The 25,009-nt window shown below is 38.7% G+C and overlaps 1 protein-coding gene across 1 annotated transcript in view; it reads left to right on the top strand.

The window, feature by feature from the left end:
* BEGAIN (brain enriched guanylate kinase associated) overlaps nucleotides 1-23,486 on the top strand; it is a gene marked incomplete at its 5' end in the record, with an annotated part of 154,841 nt that extends 131,355 nt beyond the window's left edge. Inside the window, 3 exons of the mRNA XM_082761192.1 lie at nucleotides 14,853-14,960; nucleotides 18,360-18,443; nucleotides 21,671-23,486. Coding sequence (XP_082617318.1) covers nucleotides 14,853-14,960; nucleotides 18,360-18,443; nucleotides 21,671-23,023 — 1,545 coding nt within the window. The 3' untranslated portion in view covers nucleotides 23,024-23,486. The remainder of the gene's footprint in view (nucleotides 1-14,852; nucleotides 14,961-18,359; nucleotides 18,444-21,670) is intronic.
* Nucleotides 23,487-25,009: the final 1,523 nt, after the last annotated feature.

A 25,009-nucleotide genomic window follows, 5' to 3' on the forward strand; every position in this document is an offset into this window, starting at 1 on the left:
AGCTTTCTGAAGGATATTCAGACAGTTACCAATAAAAATAATAATGATTCTTCAAACATGGAAATTGCTAATTGAAATGTTTACAGCATGAGCTAGATGGATCAGATGAGTGAACCACATTGGTCTTTTTGCTGGCATGGAAAACCTATAAAAAAAACATGTTGCTTTGACTGGGTTGGCCACATTATTCATGAATGCCTAGCTCTTTTCACACAAGACAGATCTAGAGGACCTAAAATCTGATGTGACACCTCATGCCAGCTCTTAAGTTGCATTTTTCCTAGCTATCAAATGGCAATTAAGACATTGCTTAGAATCAACCTCCCATGTTTAATCTGCTAGAAAAATATGGACTTTGAAATCATGCCAGAGCAGTAGGAAATGTTTCTGTACCTACCTCCCAAGAGTGCCTTGTTTTATCACCACAAGGAGCACAGGCTGTTAGGAAGTTTAGATAGGACTTCCACTGCCAAGAATAAGAGTTCATTATTTCCTACTTACCTGTACTAAATTATACTTTAACATATTTCAAAATGCCTGTATTAAGGTATTTTTTTTTTCCTACAGCTATAGCAGGTAAATCGAGAGGGAACCGTGCTGTACTTCTGCTGATCGCTTTAAGCCATTTACTGAAGCTAGATTCTGGAGCATGTCAAGAGTTTTCCTTATCATAGAAGGTTAGAGAAGAGGAAATAAATAAGCTTTGATCCAGAACTTGACCTCCTCAATTTTAAGAATGACTCCTATGACTTCTGGGACTAGAGCAGAGACATCCAACATTGTTGTCTATCTGTCAGGTTACCTGGCGTTTGGCCTCTTATTTGCCTCAAATATATTCACGCATGGGGACAGTATTATTTTTCTGGAGTGATAGAGCAGAACAGGGTATTTGTTAAGATTAAAAGCTACAGCTAAAAATTTTAAGATAAAAGAGCCCTTTTGACAATCAGAAATTTTGTCTAGCAACTTGACACAAATTTATTATCACTAATGAGAGTCAACACAGCTCTTCAATGTCCTTCCACATTAGCACTATTTCTCTCAGTAAACAGAATTTGGTAGCTGAAAGCCAAATTATACCTCTATTCGTAAAGTAAAGTAAAACAAATAAAATAAAACAGGAAGTCTTTGAAAAGGACAAGTAAATTAGATGTCAATTTTGAAGACTAGTACATGCAATGTACCAGGTCATGTAGATGATATATCCATCCTTTAAGTAGAACAATGTGAAAATGCAAGGAAAACAAAAGCCAATAGTCACAAACCAAGACTTTAAGATGAAGTCAGACTAATTAGATGAAAAAAGTCTTTAAAATTATTCCCATAGAAATACTTTTGTTCAACACGTGAGGTGGAAGGTGAAAGGAATGGGAATGAAAGCAGGAAAGAGCAGGATAGAGACTGGAGAAGAATAGGGAGTTGTCTGGAGTAGTGCTTTTGGGGTCTTGCCTCCAGCCTTCAAATTTGTATGGGAATTCTCCTTTCCCAAACTTTATGGATTTAAAAAAAAAAAAAAAAAAAAAAAAAAGAGTCCCCCTAAAGTTCTTTTCTAAGATCAAGCAGCACTGATCCTAAGCACAAGTCTTTTCATTTTTCTTCTTTTTCTGACTGGTTCAGGGGACTAACAGCCTGCCCAGTTTCTACCTTTCACATAAGCCAATAAGATCTTATTCTTCACGGTGAGAGAGGATTTGGTTAAGGCATCTAAATCTCATTTTCTAAGTGTCAGAGGACAGTTTACATACCAGGCTCTGAGGGCTTTTCATACTCCCTTGGCAGAAAGAACATTGCTGTCCAATGATTTCAGCATCCATGACTGAAGGACAATCCCTTAGAGAAGAGAACAAATCACCAAATGAACACATTGAAAACAATTTGTTTTAATGTGGTTTCTTTGGTGGTGGTGTCTGTTTTTTTATTGAGGGGGATGGGGTGTCCTTTTTTTTTTTTTTTTTCCTAGAGAAATGTCTCTGAAAGTACATTAATCAGTTATAAGCACTAATTAACTTTCAGAGAGATGTCAAACAAACAGCACAGTAGAAAAAAGGGATCTTGTATGTTAAGGTGAGACCGAATGCTCATTACAAAGTTTCTGTCAGTGATGAAAAAGAATTTTTCAAAATCACTGTGTATACTGCTCAGAGATGTACTAAATCCTTAGGGTAACTGGAAGCCCAGGGACAACAATCCTGAGCAGAGTCCATTCCATCCCTCCCCACATCATTTTGTCTCAGTGGCCCTGTGGTGTCCAAATATGACTCAGCTCCCTGCTGACTACACAATCACTGTCAGGTGCTTCTTACAGCAGCCTTGCAAGGCCACTGTCACAGGTTCCCTGGGGCTTTTGCTGCCTGTGCCAGAAGATGTCTCATGACATAGTGGGGCATTTCACGCCACTTCAAGTCCTTGCCTTGCGACACGGGCCAAAGAGTGTCTAAGCATCTTCCCCTCTTCGCTCAGCTGCTCTCAGCAGGAGGCAGAACTCTTGTGTCATTCTTTGTTTTAAGCTGATTGCAATCCAACTTCCAAGTTCAATGGAAACTACGGACAATGTCAAGCAATACATCTTAGGGAATGCTCACAAAAGGATATATTTTTTAAAAATAGCAGCCTACACAAGCTTCCACTAAAACAACTAGCTGAGCAGATTATCAGCTTTTTATTCCAAACTGAATTAAAAATACATATTAATGTCTTCAGCTGATGTTTATTTTCATTGAGTCTTGAATGTTGGGATAGTAGTTGAAAAAAAAATGTTTGTCTGTACCAATATCTAAGAGGTCAAATACAGAACAAGGTAAATAGAGGTTAAACAAAACATAAAGTGATTTTATATGAGGTTCAGCTACTGGAAAATTAAATCACGAGGGTATAAATAATGGAAGCCCAGATGTTTTATATGAAAAATTGTTAAATAAATCACACTCTTTTTAGCAAAGTCAATCAAGTAGATATATTTGAACTTGGGTAAGACATGGCAAGTACCACTTAGAGGATTCTCACTAAAAACTACATCATGCAACAGCAAAAGCCTTCAGTAGATGGGCTGCGAAATTTTTAAAAGTCACCTCAAAAAATAGGAAGCACTGGTGTATTTCCATTATGATAAAGTCTTTTAAGAATTCTCAGCATTAATCAATGTTTTTCAACTGTATCCTAAAAGTAAAAATGTAATAATAGCTGATAAAGTGAGATAAGGATTAAGCACATTGTTAAATAGTGATAAGTAAATCATGCAGAATGACCTGTACCTTTCATTTGCTGTGCCCATTCAGTCAAAATGTGTTTTCCATGGACAATCAGAAGCACAAAATCTATGAAATGTCTCTGCAGGCCATATCCAAAAAACAGGGAAGGGGAGTCAAAAGGAGGGCACTGTATTCTGGAAAGCAATGACAGGAAAGGTCAGTAACTCTGAAAGTCAGACTGATTGAACAATTAAACATGAGCTCCCAGCAGTTTCCCGTAACAGAGAAAAAAAAAAAAAAAAAAAAAAAAAAACATAGTATTTGTACAACCATGAAAAAAGTGATTGAAGTGATTGAAGACAGCGGATGAAGTTCAGCTATTTAATTTATTAAAAGGGTGTTGAAAATCACTCAAACTGACTGACAACTGAAAAGTAAGATTGAGAAGTAAAGAAGCTGGTTCAGCAACAGACTAAAAAAAGCTCACTAGTGTGGCAAGAAGAGACTGACTTGTATAAATGTCTTCACATGGAGGCAATACCAAATATCAGATAGCTTTTAATCAGACTAAACAAGAAGGATGACTACACTGATTTCAGCTGATTTGACTGATTCAATTGGGGAAGAGCAATGTGTTTGCAAATGCAGAGGCACAGAGCTGCTGTTTTCCAGGGAACTAGCACATGCTCCATTTCTTGAGGTTTTCTCACCAAAACCAATATGGCATAAAGTAATTTCAAATCAACTTACTGTAAACCTGTCTCATCTAAATTCACGTGAGGTGCATGTTACCCTCACACTGCCCCCCAAGGGCAGTTACAGACCCAGAGAAGTGATCCTGCCATGAGCTAAAGGAGTTACCTCTTGGGAGATAAGGACTCTCTCCTCTATCTTGGGAGATAAGCTCTCACCCCTATCAAATAGGATTCATATGGCACCTAGCTAATAAAGCTTCATTTTACCTAGTTTTATGTATCTAAAAGCTAGATGTCTATTTAGCATGTACATGTCTGAACCATTTTCACCCTTAGCAATTCCAACAGCCAGAGGAGAGAAACAGGTACGGTTGGAGAGCTGTTCTCTGACAATTCTCAAAACAATCACTACACAATGAAGAAATCATGCTTTGAAAAAATCTCTGAGCTGATTAAAGGAAGGCAGGCAGCTGACTGGCTTGTACTTGGACAATAGCATTCTAGACTTATAAATAAGGGAAGGCCTGCCTTAGCCTTCCTGAAGAGAATATTAATATTTATAAGCTGCTGTGAAAATAATACCTTAGAGACAATATTATTAGGAGCTATATGAATAGCTATGATAAATGACATCAAAAAATCACAGTGTTTAAATTTTTGCAAAGCTCTAGGGTAAAAAGAAAATTTAATCTTGAGAGACTAAGGAAAATATTCAGACAGTGGGCCAGATTTCTGAATGCCACAAGAAGTACCAAATATATTGACTCCATGTACTCATTCCTTGGTGGCAAAGACAGCTTAAAAGACCTCCCTCTGAAACAAAGTGGGGATTTTTTGGTTTGTATTCCATTTTAAGTGGTAATTTTTCACCACTCTTGCTTGTAGTATGGCAACAAAGTTGTGCCAGCACAGTTGGATGGGGCACTGCATAGCTCTGAAATAGCAGAGGACAGCATAGTCAACTCAAGTAAGATAGGCGATCCATGTGGCAATCCAGTTACGACATGGAAAAATGGTGTGACATCTCTTTTGACCAAAAAGTAGAGTCTCTCTTATCTATACAAACTCTGGAGACAACAGTTCAAGTGACCACCCTGAACAGCAATGTAAAGAGCATACAGCAGTGGGTTTCCTGTCTGCTTGGAGGAGCAGATCCTTTCATAAAGATGTATTCTTATTTAATTTTTCTTGGATTTTGTTCCAGCAGTCAGATGGAAAGGAAATGTTGCACTTCCTTTATAGTAAACCTTTATAAGTACTCTGAGTGACCCATTCTGCAGTCTTTCCTTATACAAATAGAGTTTATTCCTGAAACACAAGGCAGCAAAAACAGTGGCCCCACTACAAGGATCAGATGTGACTATAGCTAGCAAAGCCTCATGTCATCACATCAAGCAGCAAACTTCTGTCATGTGCTCTTGCACGCGCCTGCCTGTCACTCCAGCCACGGATTCTCAGCAATTCTGCAGCTAAAACCATGTCAGAAAGCACTACATCAACCACCACCAAAACAGTGGTGGTTTTGCAGAATGTGATGGTTTGTGCAGAAAGCTTTGTTAGGAGGCAGAGGAGATTTGAGTAACATATTAGATGGACTGGAAGAAAAAGTCTCTTTTTTTGCTCAGGCAAATTATACTATGACTCTTTTATCTTTTAGACTGTTTTTCACATTATTTATTTAATAGAATCACAGAATGATTTGGGTTGCAAGGGACCTTAAAGACCATCCAGTTCCAACCCCCCTGCCATGGGCAGGGACACCTCCCACCAGTCCTGGTTGCCCAAAGCCCCATCCAGCCTGGCCTTAAACACTTCCAGGGATGGGGCAGGCAGAACTTCTCTGTGCAACCTGTCCCAGTGCCTCACCACCCTCTTAGTAAAGAGTTTCTTCCTTATATCTAATCTAAGTCTACCCTCTTTAATTTAAAGTCATTACTACTTGTCCTACCACTGCACTCCCGGATAAAGAATCCCTGCCCAGTATAACTATACTTGGTTATGGCAGTTCAAATTGGAATGCTGCCAAAAAGACCTCTTTAGCAAGGTCTGTGTTGGATATTTGAACAAAGCATTTTACTTTAATAAACTTCCCCTCCTTTGACTTGAAAACACATTATGGGGATTTCCTCACAATGTTATCAAGGAGCTGGGGTTGATTGGAGGGAGGGGGGAAATAAGTATCTTTACCCAACATGAGATTTTACATAGTAAATAGCAGAGATATTTTTTGATAAAACATTAGAGGCTAAGTCACACAGAAGAGACTCAAGTACATTATGACCATTCTCTGTACTGCATTTGCAATTTTTCACCCAGTTTACCAAATCTTTCTAATCAATATCTCAGCTGATGTTTCAATGTAGGTTAAATAATTTTAAAAGATTAAAAAAGAAGTTTATATAGGACATATACATATTGTATGTTGACATGTTTATAAGGATCCATTTCAACAAAAGGGACAGCCCTAAACATGAACTGGGGTATTCAAGAGACAGAAACCTAAATGATAGAAATAACAGCAATAAGACCACTACATTGATTACCATGATTCCCTCTCATGCAAGCACTGCAGGGAGAGCAGGGCAGCCTGCAAGCAGGCTGTTGCAGCTGGCCCTGAGCTGGCCAGGCACCACAGAGCAGGACTTGGATGCAATTCTGGATCTGCACTACAAGAACAGATTTGAGCACTCGAGCTCAAGTATAAACCTACAGAGCCTATTCAGCCTTGCCACAGGAGTGTGATCAGTCAGAGCAAGCTTTTCTGAGAGGGAATTATGTTAACTCCCAAGAGAGAGCATTTAGCTAAACAGTTATTTTAAGACAGCAATTACATTCATTTTTATTTTACCTACCTAATTATTAAGAAAAGATGTCAAAAGGTGGCAGGAAATGTAAATTTAAAAATTCCTAGAGCAGAACAAAGTATTAAAGAGCAAAGTACTGTAAATAGTCTAGTCTTAGTTTTGTTGCTAGGTTGGGAAATTGCCCTTGCTTAGGTAGTTAACTCCAATTAGAATGTATTTACATATTAAAATTATCTGCAAATAATATGAATAAATATAAGATTCCAAATTCCAGAATTCCACATTTTCTTTCCCGGGCCATTTTACTTTTTACTCAGAGACATTAACACATCTTTCTCTTCCCAGTCCATTTAAGTAGAGTCTAAGCAATATCCTGTCTCCAGTAATTTCTCCATTTCCACAGATGAACCTGTGTGGCTAGAAACTTTGAGCACTAAACAGTCATTAGAGTGACAGCTTCAAGCTCCAAGCCTGGTGAGCCTACCTGGTGTGATCTGAAGTTATGGTACTTATCCTTTTCTACCCATTCACATACCAATTCTTTTTCTCTTTGCAAATTGTTTTGTTCCTTACCAGTAGCTCAGCTGAATCTTCCATTCCCTTTCATTTCACTATGATTATATAATCCTTTTTAATTATGTTGATTATCTCCTACATAAAATTACAAAATCAAAATAACCTAAGCTATGGCAGCAGCATACAATCTAGACCCTTTCTGAGCCAACTTAAGCTGTCGTTTCCCTTTTCTTATGTGTTCGTCATAAGAAGGGCCTGTCATGCTGGAATGCTCTTGCCACTATCTTCTCTGAGTGGAAGAACTCCAACATGACATGCATTTTTGCAACAGGTAAGGCCTCAGGCAAGAGATACATCAACAATGTATTTTTTCTGTCCTTCCCAGGAAAGTGAGAATTTTAAAACCCTTAATGTCATAAATTTGTCTCTGAAGAATGCAGCCTTGCCTGTGCTTTGAAACAGAAAATCACTTTCAATAAATATCTAACATACCATAGAATAAATATAATGAATTAGTCATTACTCCTTACCATACTGTAACAGCTTTCCTGAAAGCCAGGCTTTATTAGCATTATGAAGAGGTGTTGAGACAAGGATGAGTGTTCTGGGGATTATTTCAGTGGGAAGCAAAGATGAAGCAGTGGCACATCCTGAAACACACTCAGGGTGCTGCCACCAACTCTGCATAAGACCCTACACATTCCTGCAGTTTTGTTTGTAACTCGACAAAGAATTACCTAATAAATTAGCAAAACATTTGGCTCTTTTTCTCTAGTTGCTCATAAACATGCACATTCTTAAACAGACTCATGGATTCAGTAAGTCTGTAAGAAAATAGCTCCTTTATATACTTATTTTGCCATTAAACCAAAATAAGATTATTATGCAAAGTAGTTAAAAAAATGCAAGAGACATTGAATGGTGTTAGCAAGCAATGGTCAGTATCAAAATACTTACACCCCGAGGTTCAAGTCATGAACTGGCTTCAGCTGGCACAATTTGATCATTTTGAAAACTATTTTACTGTTCTTTTTTCTTGTTCTCATCTTGTCAGCTCACAGTTTTCATTACAGTTTCTGCCCCTAGGTGTAAGTGCATGTGAGTAGGGGATATCTATAGCTGGGCTCTGAACTCACACACAAACTCATGTAGCTCCAAAGCATCAATAAACATGCACGTACACAAACATGTAATCTGTCATAACAGGATCTGCAGAGCAGAAACTAACATGCAGTAATGCTTAATATTATGAATTGCTGCAGAGAATATCCAGTCATATCTGCAAATCTAAACCATATTTTGCTTTTTTATGAGCCAATTGGAAAAACATATGTCATGCATATGGTCTATGGGGAAGCATTGCATATAGAACAGCTGCTAACTTAAGGAGTTATAACAGAAAAAGAAGAAAGAAAAAAAAAAAAAAAAAAAAGGTTTTATTTCCACCACAATTTTCTCATGCTTGTTTTGTTTACTTTGTCAGATATGCCCCTGGACTAGTCATCCCTCCACCACCCTGGTTTCTATTTAAGACTGCCAGCAAGCTAAGAGGTCCCTTGGTTCAAACACTATTTCAAACTGTGCCTTGCTCAGAAGGAACTGTGACACACCTGGATGGAAAGAAGAGTTCATATGAGCTTTAACTAAGCTACACTATTATCTTCTGCAACAGTGAAAAGTTTCCACACCTGGTGGGAGAGACTACTGTGTACTCTCCCAGCCTCCAGTTGTCCAAGGGATGACTGCTTTTATAACTCACTATGATATAAGAGGTACACTGACAGATGCTATAAAGTAAATTCATCCTCACTCATCATTGAGATACTGTCATTGAACAATCACTGAGAATGTACTGAGCATCTAGGTGCCCTTTCTTTCTGATAGCTATCACACTTTCATCCCTTGTTATTAGCGTAATTATTAATAATAATTAGATGCTGCTCTACTGACAGACATGCATTCACATGCACCAAGTCTAACCTGAGGTCTCTTTGAAGTCTTGACAGAATAGCAGAGAGAAAGTGACTTTGTATTATATTCAATACATACTTATTCACTATTTTATTAGGACCTAAGGATGTATTAATTATATATTAAATCTCCTCTGCATTACAACAGAAGCATTTTCTTCTATGGCAGATGTCAGTATTTGCTTTTAATAGGATATTAAAATACCAAGTACTATAACAACCACAAATGCTCTATGGTGGTTATCACAGCAGTCATGTGAGGTGTGGTAGCCATAATTGCTTACCAAAATCACAAAGTGGTTGAGGTTGGCAGGGACCTCTGGAGGCCACTTGGTCCAGCCCCTGCTCAAACAGGGCCACCCAGAGCAGGCTGCCCAGGACCACGTCCAGGTGGCTTTTGGAGATCTCCAAGGAAGGAGACTGCACAACCTCTCTGGGCAACCTGTGTCAGTACTCCGTCACCTGCAGAGTACAGAAGAGCTTCCCAATCTTCAGAAGGTATCTCTCATGTTTCAGTTTGTGCCCATTGCCTCTTGTTCTGTCACTGAAATGAGCCTGGGTCCCTTCATACACATAGACAAATTCCCCCCAAGACTTCTCACATCTAGGCTGAGCAGTCACAGCTCTCTCAGCTTTTTCTCATAGGAGAGATGCTTCAGGTCCTTAATCATTTTTTTGTGGCCCTTTGCTGGACTCCTTCTGGTAGCTTCACATCTTTCTTGTACTGGTGGTGATCAGAACTAGACACAGTACTCCAGCTGTGGCCTCACCAGTGCTGAGCAGAGGGGAAGGATCACCCCTCTTGAACAGCTCACAACCCAGGATAATGTTAGTCTTTTTTTGTGGCAAGGACACGTTACTGAATCATGTTCATCTTGGTACCCAGCAGGACTCCTGAATTATTTTCTGCAGAGCTGCCTTCCAGCTGGGTGGCCCCCAGCATGGTTACCTGGCCTTGTTCCTGTCCTGGTGCAGGACTTTGCACTTCCCCTGGTTGGACTTCATGTGGTTACAGTTCATTTCTTCATCCCATCCAGGTCTCGCTGGATGGTAGCACAACCCTCTGGAGTGTCAGCCACTCCTACCAGTTTGTGTCTCCGCTTCTCAACTTCTCTGTTTTGTTCTTCATGGGATGATTTCAAACGGAATATAAAATATGGCCATAAAATATATAGACCTTGTTTTGAAAATACATCCCCAAAACACTTGTCCACCAACTAAGATCAACAGAATAACAGGAAATACATTGTAGCTGCTTAGCAGATACCTTACAGCACCTATTAATATTTATAGTGAAAAGATCGCAACTGGAGCTCTCTGAGAAAAACAGTGAAATAACAGCATTGAGGGTGGGGAATTTCTCCTGTGCAAGTGCTGCCTTTCTCCTGGAAAATCACAGCAATGAAGAAAAGAGGGAAAAAAAAAAAAAAAAAAAAAAAAAAAAGGAAAGAGAGAGAGAGAACAAGGTTCTGCCTGTATTGGGGTAAACCTCTGTCCAGGCACTCGGGATGGGATAACAGTGCCACTTTGGTGGTGGTATTTGTAACAGATCAAGTCTCTCTCCCTCTTTCTTTCTGTCATTCAGGTGTCATTTATTAAGAGGCATTTCCAAAGGAATGATGCTGGTCTGTCCTGATGGTTATTGCTACCATGACGTTATTCTCATGACAGCATTGAAATGCTATCCGTTGAAATGTTTCTTACAGGAACATCAAGAACAGATTTACTTTGCCATGTTTGAGAAGGCTGACATTTCCACAGAGCAGCACTGCTCATTTGCAAAACTGAGACTGATTTCTAAAGGTCTGTACACATCTCACAGCTCCCACAGGACAGCAAAGTACGCAGCCTAGCCCTGACCAGGAAGCTGACACCACTTTACAGTAGGACACCCTCCAGCTGCTGGAACACAGGAAAGCACTGAAGGGAAAGTAAAACATTACCAGAGAGACAACCAACTTTATTACATTTTATCCGTCTGTGCTGTAGGACTAGAGTAGGCATCTTCGTTGATGCCCTAATACATAAGAAAAGCTTTGAGCAGATCTTTTCATCCAGATTTTGTCACATACCAAAATGCTCTTATCTGTTAAGTATTTCATGCTATATCAGCCTATCAAAACTCTTTTTACCCCACTCATAATAACAGGCACAGGAACCATACAATACCAGGGAGCTTTGAAAGTCACACCTTACATTTTTGTGGATCTGTGAAGATATGAGAGATATTGCAATTGTCATAGACAAATATTAATAGATAGAGAAGGTTCCAGATCCCCTTGGAAAGAGTAGGTACCCAATTCCTTCATCAGCAGGGATCTGAGTAGGAGGCAGTGAGGCCCATGCTAAATTTGGGCTAGGAGCAATGACCATGAGCATCACCCAACATTAATATCAGCACTGTGCACCTCTGGAGTCATCCAGCAGTACTAATTTGGTCTGACTCAGACATGGGCACATGATTGCAGTTCTGGCAAATTAGTCAGACACCATGCACTGTACTCTTTTAGGTTGGCTCTGCGCCAGGGGAGGAGGCCAGGGCAAGACACATTGAGCTGACTCAACAAAAATTCCTGAACAAAGATGCACAGCATTTTGGATCAAGCTTCAGGAGCCCTCAGCCCAGCTGCAAGCTGTTGGCATATCAATAACCCCATTAACTTGATCTGTTACTGAGTTTTAGGAGGTAGGTTTTTAGCACCTGCAGAACAGAAAGCTCTGCCAAAAGGAGAGAGAGGAGAGGCCACCAGCACTGTGGATGAGCAGGAGAAGAAAGCATCTAGGAGATGCCAGGCACAGAGGGGTCTGCAGAAGGTGGCTATAAATAAAATAAGCATCTCTATTTGTAACTTGTAATCGTGGCATGGATATTATGATGGCTCTCCTCCTTCCAGCCCACTCCGTCATTTATACTCACTGCTGGAAAAATGATCACCCGACTGCAACTGGAGAGCTCAAAGTTGCACTTGCCAGTACCCAGCAATCCTTTTAATGCAGTTATCCAGCACTACCATGCCACATCTTCCAGCTGCACTGTTTTCCTCAAGCTGGTCTCAGAGTTAAGCCTCTGCTCTGTTGTTGCCAAAACTGCACCACAGTCATATCTGGCTGAAGCCCTGAACTTTCAAAAATGGGGACACAGAATATGTGGTCAATACAGAAAAGCCTTTCAGGGTGCTGTCCACCTCGTTTTGCCACAGTGGGGCAAACTGCTCCTTGCTCATGTCAACAACACTGATTTTAAGAGAAAGATGCTAACAGAAACTGGTGAAGAAAGCTTGAGACTAGCCTTTCTTTCTCATTCCCAATCCTCCACAGCATGAATGAGATGGCTGTAACTTTGGTGTCTAGCTCCTGGCCTATGTAATATAAATTTGGACTGAGATGAATTCTACAGTTCAACAAATCCAAAATATATTTTTAAGTCTTGCTTGGTCAGATACAAAGTCTGGAAAATGTCAGCCCAAAAGCTTCAGTAACTAGAATAAAAGGAAACCATAATTCAGTCAATTCAGCATTACTTAATGCAATGGAAAATACTGTTTCCAAAGCCCAAATCTGTTGCCTTTTTATGAGTTCCTGTCTGTGCTGAAGCCTATAAATCCTAGATTGGACAATCTTGCCTGAACTGCAAAATATATTAAGCCAAGTTCAATTTGGTTAGGCAAGAGCAACACGCATTGAAATCAGACTTAGAGCAAAAAGGGGTCCTACAAATCAGCTGCCCTGGCATTGACGACAACTTGTCATGCAAGGATTGATAAAATCTTCAATACAAAGTTATATGGAAGATTAAGTCTGTACTCAGGGGACCTGGATCCTTCAAAAGCATGAAACAATTTAGAAAACTGAGGGGATACATTTTCCCCAGGTATTTAGGTAGTTGGAGATGCCAATATAGCACTTGTCTACCTCATTACGCAGCTAAATACCTTTGAAAATGTAATCTTCAGTCACGCTCTCAAAGGAGACAGATTTCTAGAGGTGCACAGATGTCCAGGAGGTTTACCAAGTGCCTAGCTGTTTAGTTCCCATTAAAATCAATGAGAGTTAAGGGCCTCATATAAAACCATGTCGATCTGCCTAATTAAAAAACATAGCCCCTAAGATCATGCGTCTTGTTCAAACCAGTGAGGTTGCTGCTCCTGCAGGCTCTCCAAGCTACACTTTGGCTTTCCATGACAGAATCCCCGGGCAGCCAGCAAGAGCACTGGGAAACTGATCAAAGGGGAAGAAAACAGGAGAGGTTTGAGCCTACACCAGGCTCCAGGCTTGTAACAGCGGGGAGCAACCAGTCCCTATAAAAGCTGATATTAAAACAGTCTAGGCCAGTGACCCCCCCAGTCATATTTGCACTGTTTAAAGCAAGATATGGGTTCTCTTAGACCATTTTAGAAAGTGTTTTTCTTTAAACAGTGATTTAGGATGAGTTGCCACTTCCAATTTAATCACCCTTTTTTATATAATATAGTCTGGTGCTTTGCAGCTGGATAATTAACCTTGATATTCGTTCAGACTTCAAGACACAATGCTCCCATGGCTGTCAATTAGCTGACAATGCCGAGCATATGTTGATGGAAGATTTTTGTGTGACCCCGGCAATATGGCATTTGGGAAATTTCAGTACCTAACATGATCAGCCTGATGGAGAAAATCCTTCACAAATTACTCTAACAATTTTAGAATGGAAAGTGAGATTGTGAATTTGTCACTGGAGTAGTTTCACGAAAAACTTTGAACATTGAAGTTTACCCTACTTTCTGTTATTGAGAAGCTGCTTTCTAAAATATCATTCCAGATAATTGGCAAGCCTCCTTTTTATCATGGTCTCATACAGCACAGAGCACAGGGAAAGTACCTTGATCTGAGATACACATAGAACCCACCATTCTTTTTTTTGGTAATGTGAAGCTAGAGGCAGGGTTATAAACGATCATTACTTTTTTTTTTTTTTTTTTTATATGAGGTGGTGCAACAAACAATGCAATATGAAACTGGGACACAAGGGGGAAGGGACAGTGGCACTTTACTTTTCCTGCTGAATTCTTTGCATTTATAATGAAGAGTTACATCTTTATGGTAACAAGATTAAATTGGTGGGCAGAAAGAAGCTCGAATCAGATTATTTTCATATAATCCCGCAGTGGGTCACATTCTGCTACTGCCTGTGCTAACCCCGCAGTCAGGCAAACATTCATCTTGAGAAATGAACAACCACATTCAGGACTTTTAAAGCAGCCAGAACAGTCAACAGCTAAAAAGAAATTGGCTCAGGCACAGCCACTTTCTTTTTTAAACATTGTTCTTCCATCCCAATGAGAATGGGAGCTAATGGCATAACTGAAACATTCTTGTGGAAAAAGCCAAGAGCAGCACAAGTCACTTCTAGGTTAGAAACTCTGGCTTGCATCAAACAAGGAACAGCTGAAGCTGAACCGAATCCTTTTTCACAGGCTAGCTAGAGCCTGTTGTGAAAGTACCTAGTGTGAGTCTAATTTGACCTCCATGTTTTCAAAGCACATCACCTTATCTGCTGAGAGAAAATAGCAAATAAATACACAAATAAAAAGATATTGATCTGTTGTGCTTTTCCCTAGGTTTGAGAATGACATCACGCTTTGGGCATTTTACTGAAATATTCTGACAGAAAAAATACTGACTACTCCATTTTCTTCATAGGGTCAACATTACGAAGAGGAAAAACGGGCTTTGAGCCATGAAATAATTGCACTCAATAATCACTTAATAGAGGCCAAGGTGACAATAGATAAGTTGTCAGAAGACAATGTAAGTATTTAATTATGGAGACATCTTGAGGTTATACTCAGAAGTAAATTAGGCAATGCACTTCCTATGTAATTATAGAATAATTTCTTATTGTTTACATTAAATGTAACATTACCTACAGTTAAAGTTCATGCTTGATGTTCTCATCATTTTGTAATTTTGACTCTTCTAAAGTTAAGGGGCTAGAGTGAATCTTTTCATTGATACTTTTTTTCCTTATGCCTAACCAAAACCTGATTAAAAATATATTCTAAGAAATGGAAATATTTCCACAATGAATTTGCCAGTGGTCTAGTACAGCAGACAAGTAGAAGTGCATGCTCCAAGGTATGGCATGAACATGTCTCAAGTGAGGATTCATCATAAGGCTTTTAGGCATGATGTAGAACCTGACATTTCCCACAGTTCCTCTAATCTTTCAGTATTTGCTCACTGACATGTGTTGCCCAGCATGAGAGAGCTCTGCTAGTAGTGAATAAGATTGACCAAACCTGGTCACTCAGATTATCACAGAGGGAGACAGGTTTTCCCCAGCTATGGTTCACATTTAACACTTTACCTATCTCTGTGAAATGAAACAGGGTATATATTTTGTGATTGTCACCCTGCATCTCATTAAACGGTGCTGGAACATGCGGTCTGCAACTGGCAACCGAGCTCATGAAATCTTTCCAGGGACAAATCTAATATAGATAGCAAAGAAAGGAAAGTTGCAGACATTTAGTTGTTGTGCCATTCCTTAGACACTTAGTAAAAAAAATCACCTACAGAAGATGTGTTTCTGTTAATGCTTACTCTTTAACACATTGCCATCTTCCCATATTTCACACGAAATCAAAGCAGGGGTCATGCAATTAACAGGTCTGATGCAATTAACATGTCTGTTGATGTGAATTGTGCCTATGTGATTAACCATTTTCTAATGCAAACAGAGTCCACAGTATGATCTTTGATCTCTACAGAAACTGTTGAAACAATAGATACTTCATAATTCCACTATCTGTAACTAAATGAACTTGGTAAACTCAATGGGCTAATTTCAAGTTTTAGAAGCACACCTATAAATCCAGATTAATGTCATCTGAAATCAGTAGAGTTATTTCATATTTAAAATGGAAGTGAAAGAAATGGTAAAGCTTTTATAATAAGAATTCATGCGTTATATCTACTTCATGAAGTCAGGTTTGAGCCCACATCTGAATAATTTTTTTCAATATTGATAGCTTTTTAAAGGCAGATTAGACTGACCTGGAATAGAGTACTCTCTTCCAAGACATCAGAATTATTGTGAACCATGCTGAATATTACACTACAGTACAGAAGCCTCAAATACAAGTATTATTGCTTCACAATTGATGTCAATTCACAGACAAAATTCTGCCCTTCGTTATGTGGTGTCACTAATAAAAGTAAAGGATAAATTCCAAATTTTAAAATAAAGAACTATGAAACAATCAAATAATACTATGTCTAATAAGAGAGGATGTTAAACTGAAGATTCCCACCTGGGGAAAACATGTTTTTATCCTGCCAGTATTTCTTCCTCCAACTTTATTTCCCCCTGTTCCATTGGTGAACATATAAAATGATGCTTTTGATGCAAAACTATATTTTAGAGAATGGAAAACACTTTGGGCTTAGGATCTGATTATTCTTTTTCTTGCCACAGATGTGACTAGTTACCATCCAGGTAAATATTTAAGACACAAAGTCTGTCCAGCCACACAGTGTGCCCTAACATGTTGAGAACAATGTACATGTGGCACATCCCAATCACATGTAATTTTTTTGGTAGTAATTTTTAAAGTAGCTAAAAATAAAGTGCCAGAAATGCTTTTTGTATTCTCCATGACAACCACTTCACAGAAACAGAGCCTGAAAGCTTTTAAAGAAAGGATTGGATTTTGGAGTGATTTAATTTTTGTGTCCCATAAGGGACCTGGGGTACGTGTCTATGCTATTCATTCTACAGCAATGTATTATGCATTTAATGTGCATGTAATGTGTCAGAATCACATGCATGTGCAACAGATTTTGCTTCTAAGTTGAATTCCTGGATTCTTACTGCATCTATTTTAAGGAATAAAGATAATGTCTTCTAACGTAAAATTTAAACCTACATAAGTGAAATCTATCTCCCCAGTACATTTAAAGCAGAAAGTAGCATGTTTAATGTTCACACAGACAGATACACACACATGGAAAAAGTTTCTAAGGGTCCTTGAATATGAAGACATAAATAAACTAATGTTCATGAGAAAAATACATTTACCCACATGCCTCACAGACTCCCAGGAACATCTTGTTGAGCCTGTTATTGCAGAATACATTTAAAATTATATTTCTAAACAGAGAGAGTTTCTGCCTGCCCTTTTCAAAGAAAATGTATCCATAAAGGAACAAGTAAAACAGCAAAAATGCACATGCGATGAAATAATATTAGCACCAGAAAAAAAAAAAATCCATATTTAACACTTTTTTCTTATAAATATTTTCTGATTTTTACAGGTTAATATGGCTTAGCATCCACTGTCATTTATGCTTTGTCTGTCTCAACTATTCCCACCTATAAAGTCAACTTGTAAAGCCAACTTAATTTTAATTTTTAATGGCACCTTGATCAGAAGCAACATATAACTTACCTCCAGAAACTGGTTGAAGGACACAGTAACAGTCATGTATATTCAATTAAATTAAGGTGAAAAATGAGTTAAGGGCAAATCCTTGTACTGCATCTTCACATTAGATAGGCTGTGAGACCCATTCAATAAAAAAATAGTTTAAATGGCCTGCTAAATTCTCTTTTTCCCTTTGTAAAATTCTCATGATAGTTTCTTACCCAAGGAAAATATGCTGTTCTTTAGCATCAAATGTTTGCAGAGAGATTTAATGTATTTGTCTCCAGAATTTACATTCTGGAAGACAAGAAAGGAGCCAAGAACCAGCAAGAAAATTTTATAGGACAAAGGACATTTAAAATATATACAATTTATATTTCTACAGTGAATTTCTCCCACAGTCTCATAAGATTTTTTCATCATTTTATAAAGTACTATCTCAGTGCTGATCTCGATAACACTCAGTAAAATTTGACAATTCTTAAATTTTCCTTTTTGCTTAAAATATCATGCTTATTTTAGCCTTCATAGCTCCATGCATGTTAACAGTATAGTCAAGTTCCTAATGGTAAGTATGCATCTTTTGAAATGCAGATTACTGTTCTATAGCTACAGTTTTAAATTTCTGGTAATTTTATAAACCCTCACAAAGCAAAGGGACAAACTCCTCTGCACCACACAAGAAACACAGAATCTTAATGATTTTAAAAGTTAAAGTATGCTTCCAAGTTCCCCGTCAAATTCTAAAACAGTCCTTTTCTTTTTCTTTATTTTTTTTTAGGAGCTGTATAGGAAGGACTGCAATTTAGCTGCTCAATTGCTCCAGTGCAGCAAGAATTATGACAGGGCACATAAACTTTCTGAGGTAATGTGACTAAACCTGATGAATATTTAAATAGATAAATAAATGTTTTATAGAAAATAAGTTATTTTACATGTATCAATTCCAGAATGTTTTTGCCCTTAAGGTTTTGATTTTTTTTTTTTCATTCTTCAAGCAAGTGGAAGGGTGCTGCTATTCTGTGTAGCAGGGGAGGGTGCTGACCAAATCACAGCTGGTAATGTAACTTCATGGTACTCTTTTTTCCCACAGCTCTGCTGTACAATAGAATGGGGTCTCTGCTGACCATGTTGAAATGTAAAGGTTTTATTAAAACCAAAGTGGTGAGAACTCTGGACTGCAAAATGTTGGTGTTGGGGAGGAGAGGGAGAAGGGGGAAATTACAACCTGTAGGCATCAGAGATTCTGATATAACCAGCTTTACTCCTGAAGCTATTTTCCAGTCCAGCTAATTTATAAACCTGAATTTTAAAATAGACTGACAGAACAAATATCTTTTTGTAAAGCAACCAGAGCACTGGATGATTGATTTCCAAGGTGTAAGCTTTAATTAATAATCTTCACTTCCAAGGAAGCTAGGCATGAGAAACAAACTCCTTAAAGGGAAGAAAGTGTTATCTCCATGAACAAGGCTGTCTTTAGTGAAGTAGGACCCTACTCAAATCAACAGCTCCTTCCTCATGTATATTTACTTGTTGAAGGTTGCAAAGAAAAGCTTTCCTTTTATCAGTTCTATCAGGTTACTGTCCCTCCAAATGGCCTCTCTTGTGAGATTCTGTGACAGAATTATGTCAAAATTGCATGTGAAATATATAAACCACCTCTAAGCTAAGAGCACTAAACAAAACTGACAAAGATAGATCAATACTCTTCAATCAAATGGGCAATGATTTCCTGGAACTGAGATAAAACTTCCAGATTAACCATCATCCTGTTATTTTTTCCTAGTAACTGACTTTCCTTAGCAACTCATATCCAGGAGTCATCATCACATTATTCATACCAAAAGGACCCTGCCTATTAGTAAGAATTAGGACCTTAAAGTTACTTAGTTGTTCACCTGCAGAAAACCATCACAAATGGGACCTCCCATAATTTCACAGACTGTAATACACTTAGATAAATGGGAAGACTTCACTCCTAACTCCAAGTTTTTATTAATGTAACAAGTGTGAATGCATTGTCACAGTCACTAAATTCCTTACAAGCACAATTATTGCCTGTTGAAGTATTGTATATTATCCAGAAACCAAACTACAGTAAAACATAGTAATGTGATAGCAATCTCATTTTAGTAATTTCAGTTTCCAGTATAATCACAAAACAAAAAAACTTTTTCTTAATGCATTTCATAATCTAAAAAATGTATATAAAATGGACCAAAGAGTGATGTTACAGGATACTAAATGATAGTTGACCCATACAACAATTTCATATTAAAAGAACCGTATTTCATTTTGTCACTTTTATGGCAATTTACAGCAGCCCTATTTTACAAACCATTTATTCAATCTTTGTTCCATCCGTACTTACTCTGACTAATATTGCTGTCTGCTAGCAGATTGGCAATATCATACTCTTTATTTCCAGTGGAAGATATATGAGATAATTATCAACGTAATGGTTATTCTAAAATAACATAGAAATTCTATTGGTTGAAAAAGCTCTCATCCTACTCCAGACTAACAAGAGTGCCATTTAACAGCATGCCATACTGAATACACTGAATTTTGGGGATTAAACCAACTTTAATGTCTTCCCAGTTAAGCTAAAAGAGAGACTTCACACTCTATATAATATTAGATCATTAGAGACAATAGACACTTTGAGTTCTTCTTGCCTAAAGAGAAAGGCTGAGGGGGGACCGCCTCAATATTCAAAGGGTTGTCTCTTCTAGAGAAACAAAGTTAATATGGGAGTGTGGTAATTGGGGATAGAAGAGTAACCACTATCTATTTGGTAAAGAGCAACTTGATTTCTCGTTAATAATAATAATAATAGAACCTAGTACAGTGCAGCCAAGAATTCAGGGGCTATATTCTTAAGTGGCACAAAACATGGATATCAAGGGAGCTAACCTTGTCACAAAGTCACAAATCCAGTTACAAACTTAGCCCAAACATGAGTTCCTTGATTTCCAGCAAGAAATACCGAGGGAGAGATCTCATGCAGCAGTCACTTGTATTCCTACAGGATCATCAGTAAATACTTGAAATAAGCAAAGCAGAAAAAATACGGTTAGTATCATGCTTAGTTATACCTATGTAAGATTTACCTACTGGGCTTTTGAGCTGCACCACAGAATGCAGTCTTTCAATCTCTTCTGGTGCACATGAGAGGATGGCAGGTGGAATCACTGCCCACAGAGCCAATCCCATCTTTCCCCAGAAACTATATGATTTTTGATGCATAATAGATTTATGGGTTAATTTTGAGTGGTCCACCACAGGAATCAAAATGCATCTTTGGGTTTTAGCTCTTGTTTCTGTTGGTGCAGTAAGAAACTAGAAAAGTTTGCAGCTGCTGGAAGAGGAGGGTATGTTGAGAGGCTGATAAGGATGCTCAACCTGATAAGCAGGGTCCAAGTTCTGGGGTAAGGTACCTGGTTTCATTTGCTTCCTCCCAGCACAGAAACACTCCTCTCACAGCAACCAGTACTACTGTTGTAAGTGTCAGTGAAACCAACTATCCTGCCTCTTCAAATAACATCATTTATAAAACACAGCAGTGAAGGGCAGGAGATAATTTGGCTCTGGGCTGGATGCAAGAGAAGCTCAAAGAAAGGCAAAAGAACAGAATATATCTGACCTCTTCCTCTTCTTTCCTCACCCCAGCAGAGAACTCCACACACCAACTTCAAATCATACACATGCAGTCTGGAAAGTGTTGCTGTAGGCTATAATTCCCCACCTGCCTTCTGAAGGTCATTGTTTACCACATTCCTTAGTTCATTTCTATCCAACTTGAATTAATTAGGAAGCAATCCTTTCAGTTTCAGTGTTTTCCATGAAAGGAAGCAAATGAAGACTTCCAAATGTTAAGTAAATAAATAAAATTAATTTGATTACATTTGTTTTCAGAAATGCACAGAGATTGTGGCCATCACATTAGTCAAAGAGCCATATATGGTGAGCTATGTAATGTCATAAACTGCACTCCTCTATCAGTGTTGCATAAGCCCAAGCAGACACCAGAACTGATATGCACCTTTTTCTCCTATCCCCTCCCTCTCCCATCTCTTTGTATTGCAGTTGCCATCTGACTTTCAGGAAAGAGTCAGCATCCATCTGGAAAAACATGGGTGCAGCCTTTCTGTCCCCTTGTGCCACACATCTTACGCGGACACCATACCCACTTGCGTCATTGCCAAAGTACTGGAAAAACCAGACCCAAACAGCTTGTCTTCACACTTGTCAAGCCCCTCTACAAGGGAATTTCAGGACTCTGCTGGAAAACTTGGGCAAAGGCCCCAGTACAAGTCAGACATCTACTGCAGTGACACTGCCCTTTACTGCCCTGAGGAGAGGAGGAGGGAGAGGAGGCAGAGTGTGGACACGCAAGTGAAAGATGTGGGGTTCCTGCGGTCCCAAAACTCCACGGACAGTACTGTCGAAGAAGATGGTTTCCATTCCAGCTTCTCTCACGAAGCCTTCCCAGAGTATATTACCTCTTTGCCGACCTCCAGCTCTTATTCCAGCTTCAGTGTCACATCTGAGGAGAAGGAGAACGCCCAAGCCAACACAATGACAGCCTCTCAGCAAGCGATCTACATGAGCAACCGCGACGAACTCTTTGAAAGAAAGTCACCTGCAGGTTACGAGCATCAGGGAAGCCCAAGGTTTGCCAAGTCCAAACCTGCGCAGCACATGGAGCTTGCTGATGACAATGAGAACTCGCCCACTTTCACTAGGACTCTGCCTCCTTATGCAAACGAACCCTTTCATTTCTCAGCCATGACACCACAGCAGGCTTTAGCGAATCAGAAAATGAGCACCCACCTTTCAGAAGAAGACTTGCCTGGGCGATGGAGGCAATTGAGCGTGGAGGACATTGGTGCATACTCTTACAGGAACACTGACAGGCTATCGCCCTGCAGTTTTTCAGAGCAGTACTACAGCAGCCCAATTAAAAAGGGAGACAGTCGAGCAAGCCCCATCTATGCCAGCTACAAAGCAGATAGCTGCTCAGAGGGAGATGATATCTGCCAAAGCAGACTTGTGGATTCTTGCTTCCTGAGAACAGACAGTGGCCTGAACATTGACATCAGCACTAGCTGTAAGCAGGACAAGTTGCCCACTTACAAAACAAAAGAATCAAGAGACCAAAAAAATGAAAGGATCACCGTCCAGTTATGCAGTAGCAAAAACATTGAAAATAGCCCAGTGTTGAAAAGAGAATACGTGGACGTGAGCCCCAACAGCTCGGCAGAATCCCTCAATCAGAGTTCGATGGAGGCCTCAGAAATCCACCAGTCTTCCATGGAGCAAGGAAGCCATTCGGGTATTCACAGCAAACAGCAGCAGTTTCAACGGACTGGAAGTACTGGCTTGAGTCGGAAGGACAGCCTTACAAAAGCACAACTATATGGAACCCTTCTGAACTAGGCATCTTCCATAACTGCAATAAGACAACACACAAAAGGAAGCAAACAGCATTTGATACTTCTAGTGAACATAAGGTTCTCAGAAACAGGATTATTATAAAATATATATTCATAATGGTACTATATGTTTAAAACAAAATCTCTCCAAAAATGTTATACAGCACTTTTCACTTAACATCCTTTCCACATGGGAGATCATCCCCTCCCCTCTTTTATAAACCTGAAATATTTTTATAAACAAAATGGTATTTATTATACTATCCTAAGCTATTTGAGCAGGATTCTTTTCCCTTCAAGCAGGTTTCTTATTTATTTTTGTGCATGAGGCCATCTGTGCCTAAACTCTTGGAGGAAAAGGGTACAATCATGACGGCAGTGACAAAAAAAAATAAATCCACCTGATAAAATACCATAAAATCTCATATGAAAACAAAACTAACAAGAATGGTGAATTTGAAGAAGTATATTTTTTAAAAAGAATGGAATTGTATCTTAAGTTATTTCATACAAATGTATTTATGAGTGACTAATGTATGCACAAAGTGATACCAATATTTTGTTCTTTTAATCCACTGTGTTTCTGCTTTCCTATTTTTCCTTGTATACTACCTCAAAAGTAATTGAGGGTTTCTTTGTCACATTTTCTGTAGGCTTGCATTTATATTGTCTAAAATGCATGCAGTGTCATAATTAATACTGTATTTTGCATTACTTAATAAAAGACACCAGTGGAGATATTTTGTGTTTTTTTTTTTTCCTTCATTAAAACATGCTTTGGACAATAGAATATGGGATTGCTCTGGGTAGTATCAGTGCAGCAAGAGTTATTGAGTAAAGCTCCTGTTTTAGATTGCTTTCCAAAGGAGTCTATATAAACCACGGAGCAGCAGTTCTCAGCCTATGGCCTCAGGGAGTGGAAGGACTGCTTCTCATCAGCCTGTGAAAGGAAAGCAAGGAAATAAACCATTAATCAACAACCTTAAATTCACTAGGAAAGGCTCTGCACACTGAAAAGTAACTTGAGATCTTGTGACATAAGATCTTCCTCTATTACACATGTACTTGACACAACCCTTCAGGTCTTTATGGGTCTTCCAAAATTGTACTTTCGCATATGTATTTCACAGGCATTTTTCTAAGATATAAGGAAAAGCTGGTCTTCTGTAGCCTATGGCAGTTTCACCGTTGAAACTGAGAAGCCATAGTTTAACCTGTAGTTTTTGCATTTCGTTTAGTTTAACCTGTAGCTTTTGCACTTCCTCCTCCAAGTGTTTTCTGTTTCTCGTCATTCCATCCGAAGTCTACAACTTGGACAGGAGCAGAAGGGAGAGAGCAAAAGAGAAGAAAAACAGAGAGAAGGGAAAATCCTGTGGATTTTCTTCCTGGCTTGAGTATTGCTTCTTGTTAACAGGCAGAATACAGCAGTAAATACTAAATCATTCTTTTAACTGATGTTCATTGAACACTTATTCTATACTTGAAAGGGAAAGACCTTCCTTAGTGCAATATGTGGTAGTAAATCAGTGAGACTACTGTGGAAATCTAAAATAGTTCCTATAAAGCTAAAATAATGACCTATCATTCATTATATATTCAAAAAATATGTATTTTCTATCAAATGTCTGAAAATTTTCACTTGGCAAGTTAATGTGAACCGGGACTATAGAACTGCTTACTTCCCACATAAGTATCTTAAATTGTGAAGCCACACATTCAATGCATTTGGCATCAATAATTCCCACTGCTTTTCATACTGTTCTTCACATTCTTTTTGGATAATATAAAAATTTGACGATTATTAATGCATGCAAGTACTTGCTGTGCTGTTTTGAAGATCTGGCATTACATCCCTACAGTTCCTCAGAGAGCTGTACTAGCACTCAGGAGAACAATGGTAGCTAATAATATCACACAGGTAAGCCACAACAGAAGGCTAAAGTGAGCCTTCAGTACAAAAACTATTACGCACCTTGTGCTTTTATGCTCC

The sequence above is a fragment of the Aythya marila genome (assembly GCF_965140915.1).
Source record: "Aythya marila genome assembly, chromosome: 5".
Taxonomy (NCBI): domain Eukaryota; kingdom Metazoa; phylum Chordata; class Aves; order Anseriformes; family Anatidae; genus Aythya; species Aythya marila.